The sequence below is a fragment of the Mus caroli genome, chromosome 6 (genome assembly GCF_900094665.2).
Source record: "Mus caroli chromosome 6, CAROLI_EIJ_v1.1, whole genome shotgun sequence".
NCBI classification, from domain to species: domain Eukaryota; kingdom Metazoa; phylum Chordata; class Mammalia; order Rodentia; family Muridae; genus Mus; species Mus caroli.
In genome coordinates, this window is record NC_034575.1 from 141639733 (window position 1) to 141659343 (window position 19611).

The window sequence follows — 19611 nt, forward strand, 5'->3', positions numbered from 1 at the left end:
GTGTGTGTGTGTGTGTGTGTGTGTGTGTCTGTGTGTGTGTGTGTGTCTGTGTGTGTGTGTGTGTCTGTGTGTGTGTGTGTATTGGGAAGGTGGCTCTATGTGACACAGGAAGTTACCATACCCAACGTTGAAGTACTGTCGCATTTCCTGCCTCCGGTTCCGCATGATGGCCTTGTACTCCCCGATACGCAGTTTCTTGCCGTCCACCAGACAGGTGCGCTTTGGCCGAGGCTTGTACTTGTAGTCCGGGTACTTCTCCAGGTGCTGCTTGCTGAGGCGGGCCTGCTCCTCATAGTATGGCTGTTTCTCTAGGTTGGTCATAGCTTTCCAGCGAGATCCTGTGGAGACAAGGAGGTTAACAATGCCAATTTGCTGTGTTTCTAAGAATCCTAAAAAAAGGAGATGCTGTGGAGAACAAGAAAGAAGTTGAAAGAAATTGTTGGCCAAAAGCCAGAGCTATATAAACATGTTTCTGATTAGCAAGATCAACTTGAAAGGCGAGATTTCACAAGAACAGAGGTGTCTGCAAGAAAATTATGCACCCAAAGACACAGGCGCTGGGCAGTGTATTATTTTTGACTTGAATGAACAGTTTAACTAAACTTGCTTATTATGCACTGAAAAGCTCAAGAATTTCATAGGATGCAGTTACATCGATAAACGCTCCACATGAAGTCGTCCCATGTTGTGAGTCTGACTTACTGAGTCTTTGAGTATTTCTATGTGAGGGCATAGTGCTCTCACAAAAGTTCATATATCACGTGTTCTCAGAAACCACGTCTGTAGAAATCACGGGTTAAAAACGAACCCCTCTAAGTGGGGGGGGTGCATAGGATTGGGGGTTTCCATGTGTGAGAGCTGTGCTAAGAACATGGGCCATCTTGGGTCCTGGGACAGCTCACTGGGTGCAGGCACTGGTGGCTGGCCCAGACTCAGATGGTGGGTGGAGAGAACTGACCTACAGGAAGTCACCCCCTATCTCCACGTGGGGTCCCCCAGGCTCACAAGGTAAGTTACAATGGTTTTAAAAATGACATTTTGTCATCTTGCTATTGTCCTATGAGGTAGATACCATTCTAGCTATTTTCATAATGAGAGAACTGATTTTCACACACATGAAATCGCCCACCCAACATCATGCAGATCTCACTCATAAATGTCTGTTATAGACACATGTACCATAATAAATATGCACTGAGCCAGACTTTTATTTTAATGACCCCCCCCCTCCACTGAGCAAGACTTTTATTTTACCGATTCCTCCTTTAAGAGGAAAGATTTCTTGTCTCATGATTATCTGTGTTAGTGGCAGTGACTTTTTTTTTCCTTTTTTCTGTTTTGTGTTTAATCTAACTTGTATTTATAGAGAAAAAAAAACAAATTTGAAGTGTCACTAAAAATAGCATGTGCTAATTCTCAGTTTAGATGGGGTCTTGATTCTGTCAGTGTGGCCATGTGTAGTAAGAGTACCGGTCGTGGGGTTAGCGTAACCATAAACCCAGACTTTAAGATCTAATCGCAGGTGAGGCATGCTTCTCTGAAACAAAGCAGCACTACCGGAGTCAACCGCAGGGGCTGCTCACAGCTGCAGATGGTGTGTGGCCCCCTCCTTGTATCCAGTTTTAGCCTGGAATTCCATCCTCAGCATGTGTTGGCCAAGAAGGGAAAGCTAATCTGGCTGCGGGGTGCTTGGAGGTAAGTCTATCTGAGGAGTGAGGTGGTGAAGAGCAGATGTGATCACTGGTGGAAACTCGAATGGGATTCTGGCAGTTCTATAGGGAGAGGGTAGGAGGGGGAGAGAGAGAGAGAGAGAGAGAGAGAGAGAGAGAGAGAGAGAGAGAGAGAGAGAGAGAGAGAGAGAGCGCACTTTCCCTATTTCCTGCCACTCAATGCCCTGTACTCTTAGAGTAAGAAGACCATCACCCCAGGTATCTTAAAAAATCACACCATCTCATCAAGTATCCTGATAAGGAGAGAAAGAGACCAACTAATGAAGCAGGAGTGCAGTCCCTGCCTTTACGCATCTTTAGGGAAGAGCTCAGAAGAAGCTGTAAACCCTAAACTCAGGCAGAGGCAGCACCTTGCCAAGCATTCTTGCCTAGGGATGAGAGGAGCCTTCAACGTATGCAGTTTTGCAGTGCAACGTGAGAAAGTGGATGGGGAAGCCTGTGAGCAGGTCTGTCAGAAGTGTTTTAGACAGGTTGCCCCCAATCCAGATAGATTTTGGTTTTGTTTTATTCCCAACACAGTTCAGGTTAGAGTTCAAATAGCAGAGATGTTTTCCATTCTAAAACTTCTGCTTGAGCAGCATAGTCAGTTTGTTCAGACCACATTATTTTAAGTACAGCCCCAAACTCTGCTTCATAGTACACACGAGAACATTATCATTCATAACAATAGCAAAATTATCATTATAAAGTAGCCATAAAGTACTTTTATTGTTGGGGGTCACTGCAACATGAGAGACTATAACAAAGTGTCACAGCATTAGGAAGTGTCACAGCATTAGGAAGGTTGAGAACCACTGGCTGAGAGCAAAGCCTACCTTTAAAAAAAAAACAGAATATAAAAATAAGGAAATCCATTTAGGCTATGAAGTATTGAAGATAATTCCCATTTTTTTCTAAAATATTTTATCTCTAAAGAAAGGAATGCTTACTCTTAGAGGTGACCTGCCTTAGACTGGTAGCTGATTTAATATTTCCTGTCTTGTGCATGATGCTGGGTTGGTAGGGTGAGAATTAAAACTCTCCCCTTCACCTCCTGAGAACACCCAGTCTTGAGCTATGTTCGAAACGACAGGGCCACATAATAATGGCAATTTTATTTTTTTTAGAGACAGTGTCTCTCTGGGTAGCTCAGGTTAGCTAGTCTTCATGCTTTATAATATACCACGGGCTGGAATTACAGGCATGGACCCTCCCACTACTCCAATTACATATTTATTTGTTCATAATTATGAATTAAGATAGCTTAGGTACCAACTGGGATGTAGAGGCTCAACTCTATCTTCAGACCATGCAGTCTCAGTTTGGAAACAAATCCAGTTTACATCTTTAATTATTCCCCTGGGTGGGGATAGCCAACTGGAGACTTCACCTTAGTCTCAATGGCTTCCCCAAAATAATAGCTGCTGACTGCAGGGCCCTAAATACAGTCAGGGAGAATGCTAGCAAAGACATTGTGGTGGCCCACCCTGTCCCCACAAAAAGATGAAAACAGTTACTTGGTTTGGTTTGTGCCTGCAGTACATGTACAGTGCAGAAGTGGTGGGTTGTTTGCAAGGCAAATGAAGAGACTGTAGGGAATGCCTTCTGATAACAAAAGAGTTATCAGTTGCAATGAAAACATATTTGATGCTCAAAGTAAGAGAAAATAAGGAGTCGTTTTTTATTTTTTCCAGACTCTTCCTCTGAGTCTGGCAGTAGGCTCCGGGAGGAGAAGGAGAGGGAGCTGAGCAGCAATGTCATCTCTACGGGGCATGTAATGAATTTGCACATTTTACTCCGACTACTGTATATCTAATCAGAAAAAGATGTCCCCCAGTCCCTGATCTCGAGCCAAACAGTAAAAGGTGATTCCTTATGTTAACAATTTCAGCAGAATGGCTTATTAAAACCAGATTTTAGGGTATTATAAAATGCTTAGAAGCCCTTTAAAATGTCAACTAGGATCCCCAGAGACTACATAAAATGTCAACCCAGCTCAAGCGCCTGTTTTAAGCAGAATGAATTAGCAGCATGCTGTCGGAGGCTGTTATCCAAAACAGTCGGTAAAGAGAGAAACATCAAGCCTTCTTTGTACTTTTCCATGAAATAGGCCACTCAGAACCGTCGTGCGGCTATTTGAAGATTTTATATTTATTTAAAGCTATGACTAAATACTTAGGGCCCCCCCCAAACTTCAGTGTTTAATTTTTGGGTGACTAAAATTGCCCCATGTCTAATTAATGTGGCTGTATCAGGAAGACTTGGGCTGGAGCCATCTTCTATGTAGATTGTAACAGCAGAGGTCATATGGTGAGGCTCACCTTGAGTCAGAAAAGATTTTCCTAGCCACTTACTGCTATACCATAAGGAATCTTTGCCACATTTCCTAGAAATAAAATGACTATCTTTCAAAAAACTTTTCAAGTTTTTTTTTTCTCTTTTTATTCTCTCTGTGTGTGCAACTGATTGAGTTTGCCCATGGGTCCAGATGGAGGGTGTTGGATAGTCTGGACCTGCAGTTACAGGTGGTTGTGAGACTCCTATCATGAGGGCTGAAAACCTAACTTGGGAAGCAAGTGTCCCTAACCACTGAGCAGTCTGCTCTTTTTTGTAGAACAAAGTTTGAACCAGTGAGAAGGATTTAGCACCAAGCTCACTTATCAAGTGATTCCCGATGAAGCATGTGCAGCATGTAGAACATGGTCCTAGCATTTAAGAGGCAGAGGCAGGCATGGTCCTAGCATTTGAGAGACAGTGGCAGGAATGGTCCTAGCATTTGAGAGGCAGAGGCAGACATGGTCCTAGCATTTCAGAGGCAGAGGCAGACATGGTCCTAGCATTTCAGAGGCAGAGACAGACGTATCTCTATGAGTTCTGGGCCCACGTAGCCTATCATTAGTTCCAAGGCAGCCAAGGCTGCATAGTGAGACCCTGTCTTAAAAATAAAACCAAATTTGAGTAATTCGTGAGGAGGAGAGGATGAAGTAATTGAAGGGATGAATAGATCAGAGATGGCGTGGACATTAGGGACGTCTGTTCCAGCTACGTCCTTTCCAGCACTGTACTTTGTACAACTTTGTGTTGGAGTCACACTTCTGTAAGGGAACACCACTGGTTCTAATCTCTCAGACTCCATGCATGGATTCATCTGAAAACTATTTTAGAAGGAAATAGTAAAGCACACATGTGTAAGTGCGTGTGTGTGTTTTCTATATATGATCTGGTTGGATTACAAGCGCCTTGTAGCCGGGTTGGCATCTATTGCCTTGGTTGGGGTTATGGGATTATGAATAGAATAACAGTTACTATGTTTAGGCAGCCAGCTCATTAATGTGCCCGAAAAGATATATCTTTATAATGTGGGTACAATTCCAAGAGCATCATCAATTTTAATAAAGCTTAGGTAGTTTAGGTGTATGCTGCTACTTATTTTTCAAGGCCTAATTTTTTTCCCGATGGAGTTAGGGACTTCCGTTCTGAACTCTTACTGTCAGAGAATGGGCAATGTAAATCTTGTCTTGCTGCCATAGTCCATCGTGCCAGTTGGAGATAAAGGTGAGGATAATGATGCTAACATGGTAATGACCAGGCCAAAAGCACAAACAGAGAATAGAGCCTTTATCTCCTTTCAGCTCAGCCTGGCTCTTGCCTTAAACCAGTTTACACTAAGTCTTTCCTTATCCATGCCCTCCCTAACCATCTCCTCGTGTGCTTGAGTGTCTGTGCTTTGGAGTAAGGGTATATTTTGTCTTCTTGTACACTGGGAGCCACAGTGGTAGGTAAAGCTGCTTTTCAAGTCAATGAAAAACTATTGCATGTTCCTTAGACTTAGCAAAAGCACAGTCGTCTGCAGGGTTACTGAAAGTAAAGGTCCTATTCTAGGCCTATGTCCTCCCCTCCTTCCGCCAGCGCACCACGCATACCAAACAGAACTCCAACATCCTTATGCTTCTTCCAAGGAGGGCAAGACAGGGATGAGACCTGCCTGTCCAGTTCACAGATGGAACGAAGAAGTAAAGGTCCCGGGGTGCTTTGTTGTCCTTTGGGCCCTCAGTGATGGTACTGCTATTCTGGAATATTAACAGAACACAGGAGCAGCCTGCCTTCCACACCCATCATCTTTCCCTGAGAGCAGAAGACAGCACAGCCCAGCACAGTACGTCTCCCGGCACACACTCAGTCTTCTGCAACCTCCTTACCCAGTATCTTGCTGATGTTGGAATTGTGCATGTCGGGAAAGGCCTGAAGGATTTTCCTCCGTTCATCTTTCGCCCACACCATGAAGGCATTCATTGGACGCTTTATGTGGGGCTCGTTGCTTCCACGTCCCCTGGATTCCCTGTAAATTCTTGACTCTGAGACTCCAGCGCTTCCTAGAAAAGGGGAACAAGCAGCACTTATGTCAGTGTGGAGGCTTTGGCAGGGTTTCTCCCCGATGACTGTTTTCTTCGGCTATTAAAATATCAGAAAACAAAAAGTACTTTTGATAATGGCACTGGCAGTTCCTAAGGCAGATGCTTGCTTACGATGTGTCTGTGATAAGCCTGTGGCAGCAAATGTTTGTATTTTTAACCCAGTTCTCATTTCGCCCTGGGTTTTCGAGGACTGTGGATGGCTTCAGCATTTACTTGAAAGAGTCCCAGAGAAACCTGGGACTCACTACGTTTGGATCCTATGGGAAAATGGGCGAGTTAGTCTCTGAGCACACCAGTGCTGCACCAGTACAGAAAGAATCTGGTCAAAATATGGGACGCTCATGGGTTCTGCAGGAAGCAAAGAGACAGTGAGGACTTGAAGTGTCTATACCCCCTTTTTGTTTCTGAGGACACATTAGCAAAAACATGCTAGAAAGAATTTCAGTCAAAACAACACAAATACCTCTCTTTGATGTGGTTGGTGTTTCTTTTCAATCATGTGTCAGTATATGTAATGACTGTCTACCTTGCCCACAAAAGGCACTGGAGAGTTGGAAGAAAAGAATCAATTAATGTGTATATTACGATTGGTTCTTAAAAACACAAATGCACATTCCACTGGATGTTTTTCCTCCTAGCATGTTAAGCTATCAAAAGAGACAAGGTGATGGTTGTATTCCAGATATCAAGGCCACTGACGACAAGGGACCCCTTTTCCCTGTGAGTCACCCTGAGCCTCAGGAAGATGCGCACTTCCTCCTCTGGCCTTATCAGACCCAGTAAGGCATCTCCTGCAGAGTAGTCCACAGCCAAGAAGCAGAGGTGCTCGAGTTTAGATAGTGAGGACAACGGGAGCCTGGGAACAGGGCACTCTGCAGCTAAGACTTCATCCATACAAACAAAAACAGCATAAAGAAGATGCTGGAGATTTCTCGTACCTCTACTGCAAACAAGATCACATCTCCTCTTTGTTAATACCCCCATTCATCTGTATATCTTAATTAATTTGAAGAATGGGTAAGTAGTCAATATTGCTTCTGTACAATTGGCAAGGTGAAAACAACCAAATAGCATCTCTCTAGAAGCACACATGGTTCTTAGCTCAGCATCTCTCTAGAAGCATGGTTCTCAGCTCAGCATCTCTCTAGAAGCACACATGGTTCTTAGTTCAGCATCTCTCTAGAAGCACACATGGTTCTCAGCTCAGCATCTCTCTAGTAGCACATATGGTTCTCAGCTCAGCATCTCTCTAGTAGCACACATGGTTCTCAGCTCAGCATCTCTCTAGTAGCACACATGGTTCTCAGCTTAGCATCTCTCTAGTAGCACACATGGTTCTTAGCTCAGCATCTCTCTAGTAGCACACATGGTTCTCAGCTCAGCATCTCTCTAGTAGCACACATGGTTCTCAGCTCAGCATCTCTCTAGAAGCACACATGGTTCGTGCTCATCTATTACATGCTCCTTGCTCAGTGTAGACTGGAAGCTGCTTTGCATATGAGCATCGCTAAATTAGACACTGGCGGCACAAGCTTCTCTGCCGTGGTGCTTTATTGCCAGAGTGTATTTTATCATGCGAGCATAACTTAAAATTGATGAAATGTGTTACGACCAGTAATTGCCTCACCATTGACAAACAGCAGCGCTAATGCACAACAGCATCTTTTGGAAATGTGTTTGTAACTAGGGAATGATTGTGGCACATCTGCTGTTTCCGGTCCTTACACCTTACAGCAACATAAGCCACGAGAGCAGCAGTGTGGGACTCCGTCAACTCTAAATAGGCTCTTTGTATGTACGCAGACCAGGTTTATTCTGGGAAGGCAACGGCTGCAAGATTTTGTTTTTTCTGGCTCTCCAATTGAATAAGTTCAATTGCGACAGGATCGTGGAGTTAGATATTCGAGCTTGGCTAGCTTTTGGCTGGTGAGAATCTTAATGGCCAGAGGAGAGTGGGTGCTGAAGTCTCACAGGGATCCCCCTCTTCCTGTTTGAGTCTCAGTGGTTTGCTGAGATTGAGTCTCTTCCAGCCTGCAGCAAGGCTGGGCCACTGAAGTCCTAAAACACACATGTTACCTGGTACCGGAAGGAGAACCCAATTGGGTTCTGTATAAGAGAAACTACAGTTTCTTCTTATGTTCACTTTGCTGTATCAGCTGAACTGGGCATCTCCCTGACTGCCAGCTGTGCTGTCTGAAGTGACACGAGGCTGAGGTATAGGAAAGGAGCGTGGCACTCCCTAAATGGAGTGCTGCTTAGTTCGCACGTATAAAGAGCCTATTTAGAGCTGATGGAGTCCCTTACTTCTGGTCTCTGTGGCTTACATGCTTAGTGTTGTTGGGTTAGAGTAGGTTTTTGTCAATGTGTAGATAACGTAGCAGGTGAGGCTGCAAATTGCAAGAAAAATGTCCAGGACCTGTCCTTTGAACTGTGTGCCTAGCTGATAATGCAAGCTGCAAAATGAGCTGATAGATATGTAGTTGTACAAAGTTTGGCGTACAGGGAATAGGAGGGCGAGAGGCAGGCTGGCCGCTAGACAAGGATATTTGCTTCAGAGTTATGTCATTTTAGACCTGAGTCCTGCCCTGTGGCAGTTACAGCCCTCTGATCCTGAGGGAATGATTCCAAACCACTGGGGGGCAATCTTCTTGTCTGCAGAGGCACTGACAAGTCTCATTGGGGTGGAAAGATGAGCAACAGGGAGTGCCTGGCACACGGTGACCGGTGACCGCAGTATATGTGAGTCCCCACTGGGATGGTCAGGTAGGCAGTGACCTTTCTGCCTGTTCTTTTTGCTGTTTTAAGCAGCTCCAAGTCTACCCTCCCACTCCATCCTGGAGTATAAATGAGTAATAGCCACAAACCGTCAGAATCTCCACTCATATTGAAATCCATCATTCCATGGCTAAATTTCCCTTCTTCATTCTGTTTAACTGCCAACTGCTGAGTCAGGCTCTCCAGTGTTGTTTTTTCCTTTAAAAAAATAAATATAAAATGAGAATCTTGAACCTATAATTATTCAAAGACATTACTCCCCTCAGGCCATATATAATAAAATTGGCTTCTGGGAGCCATGGGATATTGGTGTATTCACCTTTACATGTTCAACACAGCACACTAAGGCAATTAAGGAAACTAATCAGCAGGGGTTTGGACTCTTTCAAACCCCTAGAAAGTCTTGGCATTTGGGTTTTCTGTGCCTAAAGGAGCTAGGTTGCTTGCTATCCTGGGAGAAAACCTTTCCCAGCTACAAAATGCACGTAGCGATTTCCTATCAGCATCCTCTTCTGTATTTGGAAAGCCTGTATTTGTATTTGATTCAGACAGTAGAGGTGTTGAAGAAAGCCTTCCAGTATTCAGGTGAGCAACTCACAGAAACAGAACTCAGAGAGGGGCCTCTGCCAGCTGCCACCTTCCCAGCTGCCTTTTACACTGACCACACCAGGGTAATGAAGGCACTTAAATATTCACTGCGAACTGCTTGTCAAGGCTTCATGCATCCAAGGGAAGTGACCTGTAACTTAGGCCACAATTTGATTTGGATTGCTCAGCCAAAATATTGAGTTGGTGAATTTTTGGAGATACAAATAGACATAAATTAAATCTCAAAGTCATCTAGTCATTTAAAAGCATGCAGTATGTGGCTTACATTTATGGAAAACATGGTGTTTAAAAACTAAATGATGTTCAAGAAAAATATAATGCTTAATCTCACCCACACAAGATATTAAATTGCTTCCAAATTAAGAAACTGGTTGACTTTGAGAACAGGAAAAAGCATGCAAAGAGAGGCTGCTGCCCCTCTCAAGTTTTCCAGCCACACTCTTTGGATGATACAGTTCCAAGACAGCATCATGAAAGGCAGCCACTGGCTTCTATAGCTTTTGCTCAAGTCTCTTGATAAATTGCCAGATTGTTGGAGAGATGGTCATGAATGACACTGGAGGATCATATACACCACAGAACATAAACAACTATTGAAGATCATTGTCTTATGGGAGAAAGAGCCCAGAAAACGCAGTCACAAAGGACTAATGAAGTACTAGAATCCTCAGTACAGTACAGTCTTTGTCTTGACAAACCTTTGACAATAGTACAATTGTAAGAACTAGATTAAAATTTCTCTCAAGTCTGTGGCCTTGGAAGTCTGTACTCCATTCATCAGAGTCTCTATCTGACTTGATGGGAAAACTATCCGCATACAAGAGGACCCGGTTCACAGTCACTCCCACAGAATCACCCAGCTTGTTGAAGGAAGTAGACTCTGTCTGACCCAGTTTGTTTTGGGTTTTTGATTGGTATTTCTCACAGCTTTGTAACCTTTGGATTTCTTTCTTTTCTTTCTTTCTTTTCTTTCTTTCTTTCTTTCTTTCTTTCTTTCTTTCTTTCTTTCTTTCTTTCTTTCTTTCTTTCTTTCTTTCTTTCTTTTTCTCTCTCTCTCTCTCTCTCTTCCTTCCTTCCTTTCTTCTTCCTTTCTTTCTTTCTTCTTCCTTTCTTTCTTTCTTCTTTCTTTCTTCTTTCTTTCTCTCTTTTTCTTTCTTTCTTTCTTTCTTTGTCTTGCCTAAGGGAGTCTGCTGTAGGCACTCAGCAGAATTCAGAAGTTCCAAGGACACTAGCTTAACAGGCTGTTTTTATAGTGAGTGTAGCCATTAAATGTGTACATGCACATGCACAAGTATACTTAAACAAGCGCAAGCGTGCGCGCGCGCACACACACACATACATACACACATACACACACACACACACACACACACACACAAACACGAACACACCACTGACCTCCATCAACAACATCCAAGAGTGTCCTGGTCAAAGAAAACACGACAGTACTTCTTTCAGGAGGGAGAATGCACACATAGTACCTTTCAAATTGTGAACGTTTGATTCAACAGTTGGCAGGGAAACAGAACTCTCTGCAGCATGACTCTTAAGACATTTAAAGAGGGGAAGGAAGGTGTGATTGGAGGGGCTGGGGGACGTGTGGTATGTTTACAGTGGAGCCAGAAGACAAAACCAAGCAGAAAGCCAAGTCCTTACAATTCGGTGTGGAATTCAGTACTACATTAAATCTTACACACATTTCTCAGGAGTCCCGGTAGATATTCATTTATTCAGAAACAGAAGTAAATGAGATGATATGGTGGATCAACAAAAAAAAGCGAGTCGGATTTAAAATAGTTTCCGCCGCCTAAAGGAGTTCCTTTCCAAAAGGAAGGAATCAGTCAGATGTCGTAAACACCGATGATGTGAAATAGTCCTCCCATGGTCTTCCTTTCAATTCCCCATGTCCCCAACAGCAAGCTTCTAAGCAGTGGTTCTCAACCTGGCTGTCTCCACCCCTTTGGGAGTCAGGTGACTCTTTCATCCCAGTTGCCTAAGACCATCAGAAAGCACTGATATTTACATTATGATTCAAAAGAGTAGCAAAATTAGACTTATGAAGTAGCAACAAAAATAATTTTTATGGCTGGGGGTGGCCTTAAAGAGTCACAGCAGTAGGAAGGTTGAGAACCACTGCCCTAAAGGGACTGACATGGGTGGTATCATTTCTAAGACTCAGTCATTTGAGATTATACCCTTTAGTTTTAATATTTCCTTTTACATAATTCTCTATTTGTATGTTCAAATACTGCTAGGAATAAGAATATTTAGCTCTCAGTCCTCAGATTTAAATTTTGTCTAGATAGAATCAGCTTCAATAAATAAGACGATAAACATAAGAAGTGGGAGCAGGGTGTGGTGTCCCAGGCCTGGTGATTACAGCTTTCAGGAGGCCAAGGCTAGCCTGAGGCACACAGTGGGAGTGAGGGTACCCCATGGTACAGAGTCATGCCCTGTCTCTCTTTTGAACAAACCATGGACCAGAAAGACTGACCAGGTAGCACAGAGGTAAATGAGAAGGTGCTAGAAATCGTATACACAAAAGTTTGGAGAACTGGGATGTTGACCAATAAAGATTAATTTTCTCCCAACTTCATAAACTTTTCCCCCCCACTGGGATCAGATTAATAAAATGATATCAATGATAAATTTTATAGAAATTGCCATGGCATGCCTTAGTTTCCTGAGCAGTTTTTTAAACAAATGCATGATACTCAGGCTTTCCTTGGCTCTTAATACTGTTTAGAAGAGGACCTGAAACGCCCCTACCCTCATGCAGTTAGAAAGAGCAGTGGCAGCAAGACACAGACCTTTAAAGATGTTGGCAAAAGTTCTTTCCTGCTGGGCTCATTGCAGAGTCGATGAAAATAATTCCACCAAAGTGGTCAAAGCAGAGCATTGGTGCAAATATGAGGAGGAGTCAAACACAGTGGCCCATATAGATCCCTCTTGATTAAAAGGGAGCAGTTGGACAGCAACCAGATCTCTTTTGGAAATAGGCTCCTATTTGGCTAATCAAGTCTCATAGAAATCTGCAGGTATGTAAGGGGAAATGTTAGGTCAGTTCAAGAGTCTCTACGACTTTATCTGATCCTGCCTTGTCCTGAGGGAAGGTCAAATGATTGTGCTCAGCCTGAAGAATAGGAAAGCGCGCAGCTGCAGTCCTGGCCCTCGGACAAAACACTGCAAGCCCAAGGACGGGCTGCTCAATGTAGTGAGTTCCAGGCCAAGGGACTACAAAACAGTCTTGATCTCAGAAAACCAAAGGAGTAAAAGAAAGCCACCCATTTAGACCAGATGACTCCAGGGACGCACATGAGTACTTTTACAGCTCTTCTTGGAGTCTTCCTGTTCACAGTGAAGAGGCAGCTGGCCTGCGGCTCGGTAGCTTTCCCTCTGATGAGCATAATAGAAAAAGGGTACTGCACTGCTTGTATATGACACCAGACCCTGTTGGGACCCAACAGGAAGGGCAAAATATACTTATCCTTTCTGCCGGATTGGCAGGGGGTGACCAGGATTCACAGTGAAAGGGACATATGCAAGATGAGAAAGTCTTTAGATAAATCACTTAAGAAGTCTGAGTCCCAGGGCTGAAGTTTTAAAATGGGATTTAAATGTAAGACAGATTCTCATTGGCTTACTAATGTTTAAGAAATTTATATTTTTGACATTAAAAAGAAAACTTTGTGGAGAAAATGCTGAAAAAAAAAAAAGACAGGGTCAAACATGCAGACGGGAGTGGTTGTGAGCCTCGGTTTCCTACAGTAAAAGCAAAAAATATCCATGATGAAAATGAGGTTTGTGTTCTCTAAGAAATGCTTGCTCTCTCTCCCCCACTTGTGTGTCATCTAAAGCAATGCATTTCATGTTTATGTTTTTTTTTTTAATTTCCTTTCGATACTTAGGAATAAGCCCAATTTCATGTCTGCACTTGTCCAAAAATCAGGAACTTTCTTCCATTATAATTACATAAAATTAAAGAGAAAACTGAACATTCACAGAGGACAGAGGGGCCATCTTTGTTGATCTTTCAGAGTGCAGTCAAAAGAGAGCACAAGGAGGGACTGAGCGAACATAGGGTCTTTTCTTTAGTTCTATGGTCTTAAATTAAACAGTGCATGGAGAGATGGGTTCCCTATCCCTTCTCTGAAATTGGGATTCATACGGCAGTGAGCATTGCTCCCCACCAGGCACGCAGACCCAAGGAGTGAGCTAGGCTGTGGATCAGCTGCCATAATGGACATCTCTGCAACGAAGCGCACAGAGCTACACAACAATAAAAGGCACAGGCATGTAATGACAAAACAGCGTGTTGACTTGGTCGCAGCTAAACCCCTCTGGCTGCACTCCCTCGCTTCACTTTCATGGTCTCCTGCTACACTAGTGACACAGAGAATAAAGAAGTAGCAAAATAGAAAAGAAAAAGGATTTTAGTCCTCTAATTATGTGAGCCTCACAGCCCACCAGAGACATTAGAAGATTATTCATAATGTCATGACTTATCAGCTGGGGATGTCTTCATCGGCTTAAGTAGAAGACTAAGACGCTATGTGGAGGTCCCACCCCTCAGCCCTCAATGAAGAAGCTATGTGAATGTCCACCCCCTCAACCACCAGCTCTGTTCTTGCATATTGATAGCTCTCTGCTCTATAAAATCATCGTCCACCCACATAAACTAACAGCACAAATGGGAGAAAAGTCTTTCTTGTAAATTATGTATAAATTACATATAAATACACACACACACACACACACAACATACATTAAGAAACAGAAATCTTTCTTCTAACTTCAACAGACACATTTCATAGAGTATGGTAAGATTTGTGAAATTTCTTTAACTTCTATCTTTGTTAGATTATGTACAGACACTCTGGGCATCCTGGATTCTGAGACCCTTGACAAATAAGAGAATCAGAGAAGTTTACGGGCCTGCCAATCAAGAGAGCAGGATGTGTCTGTCTGTTCTCTGGTCTAGTGAGATAGAAAACTAGTCTCAGCTAATTCTGCCCCACCCCCATCTTCAAATCAATTTGAGGTTCAGGGTTAAGTTTTGTTGTAAATATGATCTGCTGCTTTGAAATCTGGTAGCAAGCTTCAGGAGATGTTTCTTGAAGTATAATGGCATCTAAACTCACTGGTATAGTGGTCGTAAGGCAGCCAACTGGGTAGCCATGCTTCCTTACAAAGGGACCTGAGGCTAACAGCCAATGGAAAAGGCAGAGAAAGTCACAGTTTCTGTTAGATTCTAAGTCCAGCTTAACAATAAAAACTGCAAGATGGTGACATGGTTTGTGGAGACAGCTTATAGATCCCTATTAATAATTCAATAAATAAATTGTAAAAGGAGAGACACATTTGAAAGGGTTATGAAGAATACTCAAAACCTTCTGGGGAAAAACGAACTGATTTTTCACGAAGAAGAGACATTTGGAAATTAAACCTATGCACCTGATGCACGTTTCAGACTCTATTGCTTTAGGTAGGCAACACGGTAATGGCACGAGGCTAGAGTGTGTGTGGTCAGACTAGTGTCGCAGGGCCTTCCTCATGCATTAGGTTAATGAGGTTAAGGGTGGCAATTGCTTGTGCCCAGCTCAGGCTTTGGCTATTCTGTCAATCTCCTGGATTGTCAGTGTTAAGAGTGTGTAAAGGCCTTAAATAAGTATGAGGGGGAAGAGACAGCAGTGGGTGACTTAAATGCCGTAAGAGGCTTTCTGGTTTAGGAGAACAGAGACATGTTCTTAGGGAGGCACAGAAATTCAGTGGTATTGAGCACCAGAACACTGACCAAAGGCTATCAGCTGTCAGGTAAAAGACACAGAATGGAGACTTACCTAACCGATGGAGCTGTGTCCGCTGAATGCCACAGAGTTTTGGCCAAGTGACTACCTGTACATCAGAGATGCCAATGGGGTTGTCGGGGTTATGTGTCAGGTTGGGCTGGGGCTGTTTCCTTGTCTTTGAATCCTGGAAGCCTATGCTTTTTCGCCAACTTGACTAAACTCCATACGGCAGACGTAAAGTCCTTTGAACAAGCATATACATTTGTACATTTTCTCTGTTTATAATTTCTCAAAAGCGACTGAGTAATAAACTTCAACCTTAGAGGCAGGTACTCCATACAGATGGGGATGTTGAATGAATATATAGTTTCTAAGTTTTATATTCATTGTCATAAATTCAAGGAATAGGTTATAAGCAAAACAAATAGTGGTTATTCAGATCTATTCTGTGGGGACACTTATGGACTTAGGCACTTCATAAGAAACACAGTTGGATACCCAAGTCTAACAAGACTAATTTATGCTTCGACACAAAAACCCACTGCCAGAGAGAGGGAAGCACCATGGTAGGCTGAGTGTGCCACTCACGGGCAAAGTCGTTCTGAGGATTATGTCAAAAATAAACTCACAGGGAAGTTGAACAGGAGTGCTGCCACTCACAGCCACAGCATAGCTCACTCACTGTCCTGGAGCCTGTGCCGTGGATGTGAGGAAGAAGAGAGACAGCAGAGGCAAGACTGAGATCAAGACATCAAGCATCTGGGTCCACGGCTAGTCAGGATATAGCTAATGACTAAGAGGAGGAGGTTTGCTGTGCTGTCACACTGTAGGCACACACGTGCTGCTCACCATCACATCTACCCAGAAGAATTAGTGGGAGACATACAGGTGGCCATCAAAGAAAAGTAATAGAATTCTTAATCTGTATAGGACATTTGATGGATGTGTACTGGGGGCACACAATGCACATACAGAATTAGAATGCTGTGCAATAATTGTTTTATAAACAATGGGTGGCTCAGTCACTGGGGTGCACACTGGTATTTTCACTTTAATTTTTTCCTTTGCATGGAGTAAAAGCCATAAAGCTGTCAGCATTCTTACAAATGTGACCTGAGTAGCCGGTACTTACTTCAGTTGGATCAACTGAATTAGGCTGTTTTCTAGAGTCTTGGGGGATGGTCCGGAAATGCTGGGTCTGATCAATGAGAACAGGCTCACTATGGTTATAGTTCACTTTTCAATTATGCTTGGTAGTTTTAGGTGAAGAAAGATGGGGCTGTACACTTAAAAAAATCTCATTTTAATGAACAGAAAAACTTCACTCCATATTTTATCAGAATAGCTGGAATACATTGTAAATAAGACTGGGTACATTCTTACTAGTGTTATGGCTCTCATTCCCTAGGAGAGAGGCCAGTGAGAGAGAAGGGAGGAGCTAAGAGGAGAGAGGGGCCAGGAGAAACAAAGATGACTCTGGGGTGTATGCTAACAGCAGGGATGCTGGCTTATTACACTTATAGAACGATTCAAGCTTTAAGGCCTCTGCTCATGCACGTCCAGTCCCAACACAGGAGTACTAGCGGAGCACACAGCTACCAGGTGCTTTCCTAAAGTCCTTGATGGTCCATTGGAAAAAAAGAGATTAAACTCAATGTCAAAGGATGGAGGTCCCCAAACTGATCCCACCATCCTCCCGGCTTCTCAAATGTCATCTTATTTTTTTCCTCTTCTTTTAAAGACTGTGTATGAGAACACCTGAAATGTGAAAGCACAAAAAAACGAAGGAATGGCCATTAGCCGTTACCATGCCCAAGGCTCCTGGGCATAAGCAAGGGTTTCTCACCTGTAAGAGAGGGGGGAGCTGTGTCTGTAAAGAGCTTATGGCATCTTTTGCCATACTTGTTAATGTTTCAATGTTTTCCTAATGGTTTGACTTCACATTGGCAAGATCATCTTTAAAAGGTCCATAGAGACTGTATCTACTACACACATGGGTGTTCATTCTTATCTTCCTGTGAAAGCACCTTAAGGAAGAATGTGATTCTGAAGAGGATGAGGGGATGGACTGGAAGAGGAGATGACTCCTGATAGGTTAGGCTGCAGAGGTAGCAACAAAAGCCAGTCTTTACTCACACAAATTTTAGGGAATCTACATAGGCGAATTATAGTCCCTTGATACAGACACAGCTGACAATTTGTTATAGATCCTTTTTATCTATGTCTTACTTCACATAGTCTTTTGTTGTTGTTTTGTTTGTTTGTTTGTTTGTTTGTTTGTTTGTTTTTCAAGACAGGGTTTCTCTGTGTAGCCCTGGCTGTCCTGGAACTCACTTTGTAGACCAGGCTGGCCTTGAACTCAGAAATCTGCCTGCCTCTGCCTCCCAAGTGCTGGGATTAAAGGCGTGCACCACCACACCCGGCTCACATACTCTTATGATACCCACAATGTTCTCTACATAATGTTGCCAGGAAGGTGATGGCTAACATTTGCTCATCCCCTAAAACAAAGAGGCAGTTTCCATCACCAGGATGGCAGGGTGGGAGTCCCTCTGACAACCCAGTGGAGCACACCCTAGGAGCCTTATTTTATTGGGCCACTCTGCCCTAACCTTTCCAACCAGAATGATGTAAAGAACACAAGACTCTCTGTTTGAAAACATGCACAGCTTTTCTAGGCTTGGAAATTAAACCATAAAAAGTTTACTGAAAAAAAAAAACCCTTTAAAAAGCTCCTTAAAAACTCACACCATAATTGCTCCCCACCAAGCGTGGGCACTTGCTAGCTGCATGTAGTGGCACAGTGACAAATGTATCAAAACGGAGTGCAGGCTATACTAAGAGAAAGAGAAAGCCTTCCACTGGCCATCTGTGAAATAAGGCATGTGGCCATTAAATGCAGAGGCTGTAAATATACACAAACTCCATGAAGCAAGTGGCAAAAAAGGACCAAACTTCAAACTCAAACAAATCAAAATGTTTAATGCATAGTTACCACTGCTGGAGGAAACAGCGCTGATCTCTGCAGTCTGTAAACTCGGCGTGTATTTCAATTAAATAGCCCCGGAAAGGAGAGAGAGGCAGAGGGAGAGGGAGAGGGAGAGAGAGGGAGAAACGAAAAGATGCAGAAGAAAAGCGTCTGGAACAAAAGGTTGCGGATGCTCTGCACCCCGTTCCCTGAGACACGCAGCCGCTGGACCTGGCACCAGCCTGTCAGGAGTGTCGATCTGAGTTATTGAAAGGCTGGCATGAGAGATGATGGATGGCAGATAATGACATAATACTGATTTGCCTTTTTTTTTTTTTTTGGTCCTGGTCTTTTGAAAACTGACTGTTCTGCACTGATAATATTCACTGAAGGGTTTTCTTCCTTCCCTCTCCTGTCCCATAAGAAGGGTTCGCTGGCTAAGAGGCTGAGAATAGGAAGGTTTTATCAATGAAGAACAAAAGGGAAACCTGAGGTTCAGTGGGCGGTGCATGCGTAGAAGCCAGGGCAAGTTTCATTAATGATCATGTGCCCAAGTGGCAGGTCCCTACCCAGGCCATGTTAATTTGCAGAGGACAGAGACTACCATCAGGAAAAAGGTGAGTCTTCACTTTTGGACCTTTATGTGTCTTTTAGTGAAAGTCACCAAGTTATTAAATACAAATGTAAAGATTAAGGCAACACACATGTACTTTCCTATGAAAAATGTAATTGTTTCTGTTACTTTTGTTATTTCAATTGGTTCCTAGGCAAACTCTAAACACAGGATTGCACAGATCAGGTTCATCTCTGTTTCCTCTCTCTACTGCTATCTCTACCTCTCATGCACACACCACATGCACATTTTCTATCTCTCTGTCACTAACACACACTACACCCCCCCACACACACACACACAGCTAATGAAATCCCCTGATTTACAGATTCAGGCTCTCCCTCACTCCTCCACAGGGCTTACCAGCCATGCCTACCTCCTTTGCAAAGCTATTCTCTAACAATTGACAAATACAGTCCTAATTTGGCCCCCCTGATTCATTTTAGCTCACAGCAATATTTACAACAGCCATCTAGAGACCATTAATTGAAGCATCTCCCACTGAATGGAGAGCTCCTGTGCTCCTTCCTGCTCACTACTTCAGAGGAAAGCCCCCCTGCTCCGATCCCACAGGCTGTTCCCTTATCTCTAGGAAGGAGCATGTATCAGATAACTCTGCTAGATTCGCTGTGTCAGTTTCTGAAGCGCCGTCCTCTGCTCGCCCCATCCATCAGATGGCTGGCGAAGCGTCCGTGAGGAATGATGGATGTAAGATTTTCACTGGGGTGCCATG

The 19611-nt window shown here is 43.4% G+C and overlaps 1 protein-coding gene across 16 annotated transcripts in view; it reads right to left on the minus strand.

Annotated features, from left to right (window-relative positions):
• The window catches only part of Sox5 (SRY-box 5), a 938356-nt gene that overhangs the window by 2342 nt on the left and 916403 nt on the right, over positions 1 to 19611 (minus strand). For all 16 annotated transcript variants that reach the window (XM_029478841.1, XM_029478851.1, XM_029478846.1 and 13 more), the window contains 3 exons: positions 8989 to 9097; positions 5909 to 6082; positions 122 to 338 (listed from right to left, as the gene is read on the minus strand). In XM_029478841.1, coding sequence (XP_029334701.1) covers positions 122 to 338; positions 5909 to 6082; positions 8989 to 9097 — 500 coding nt within the window. The remainder of the gene's footprint in view (positions 1 to 121; positions 339 to 5908; positions 6083 to 8988; positions 9098 to 19611) is intronic.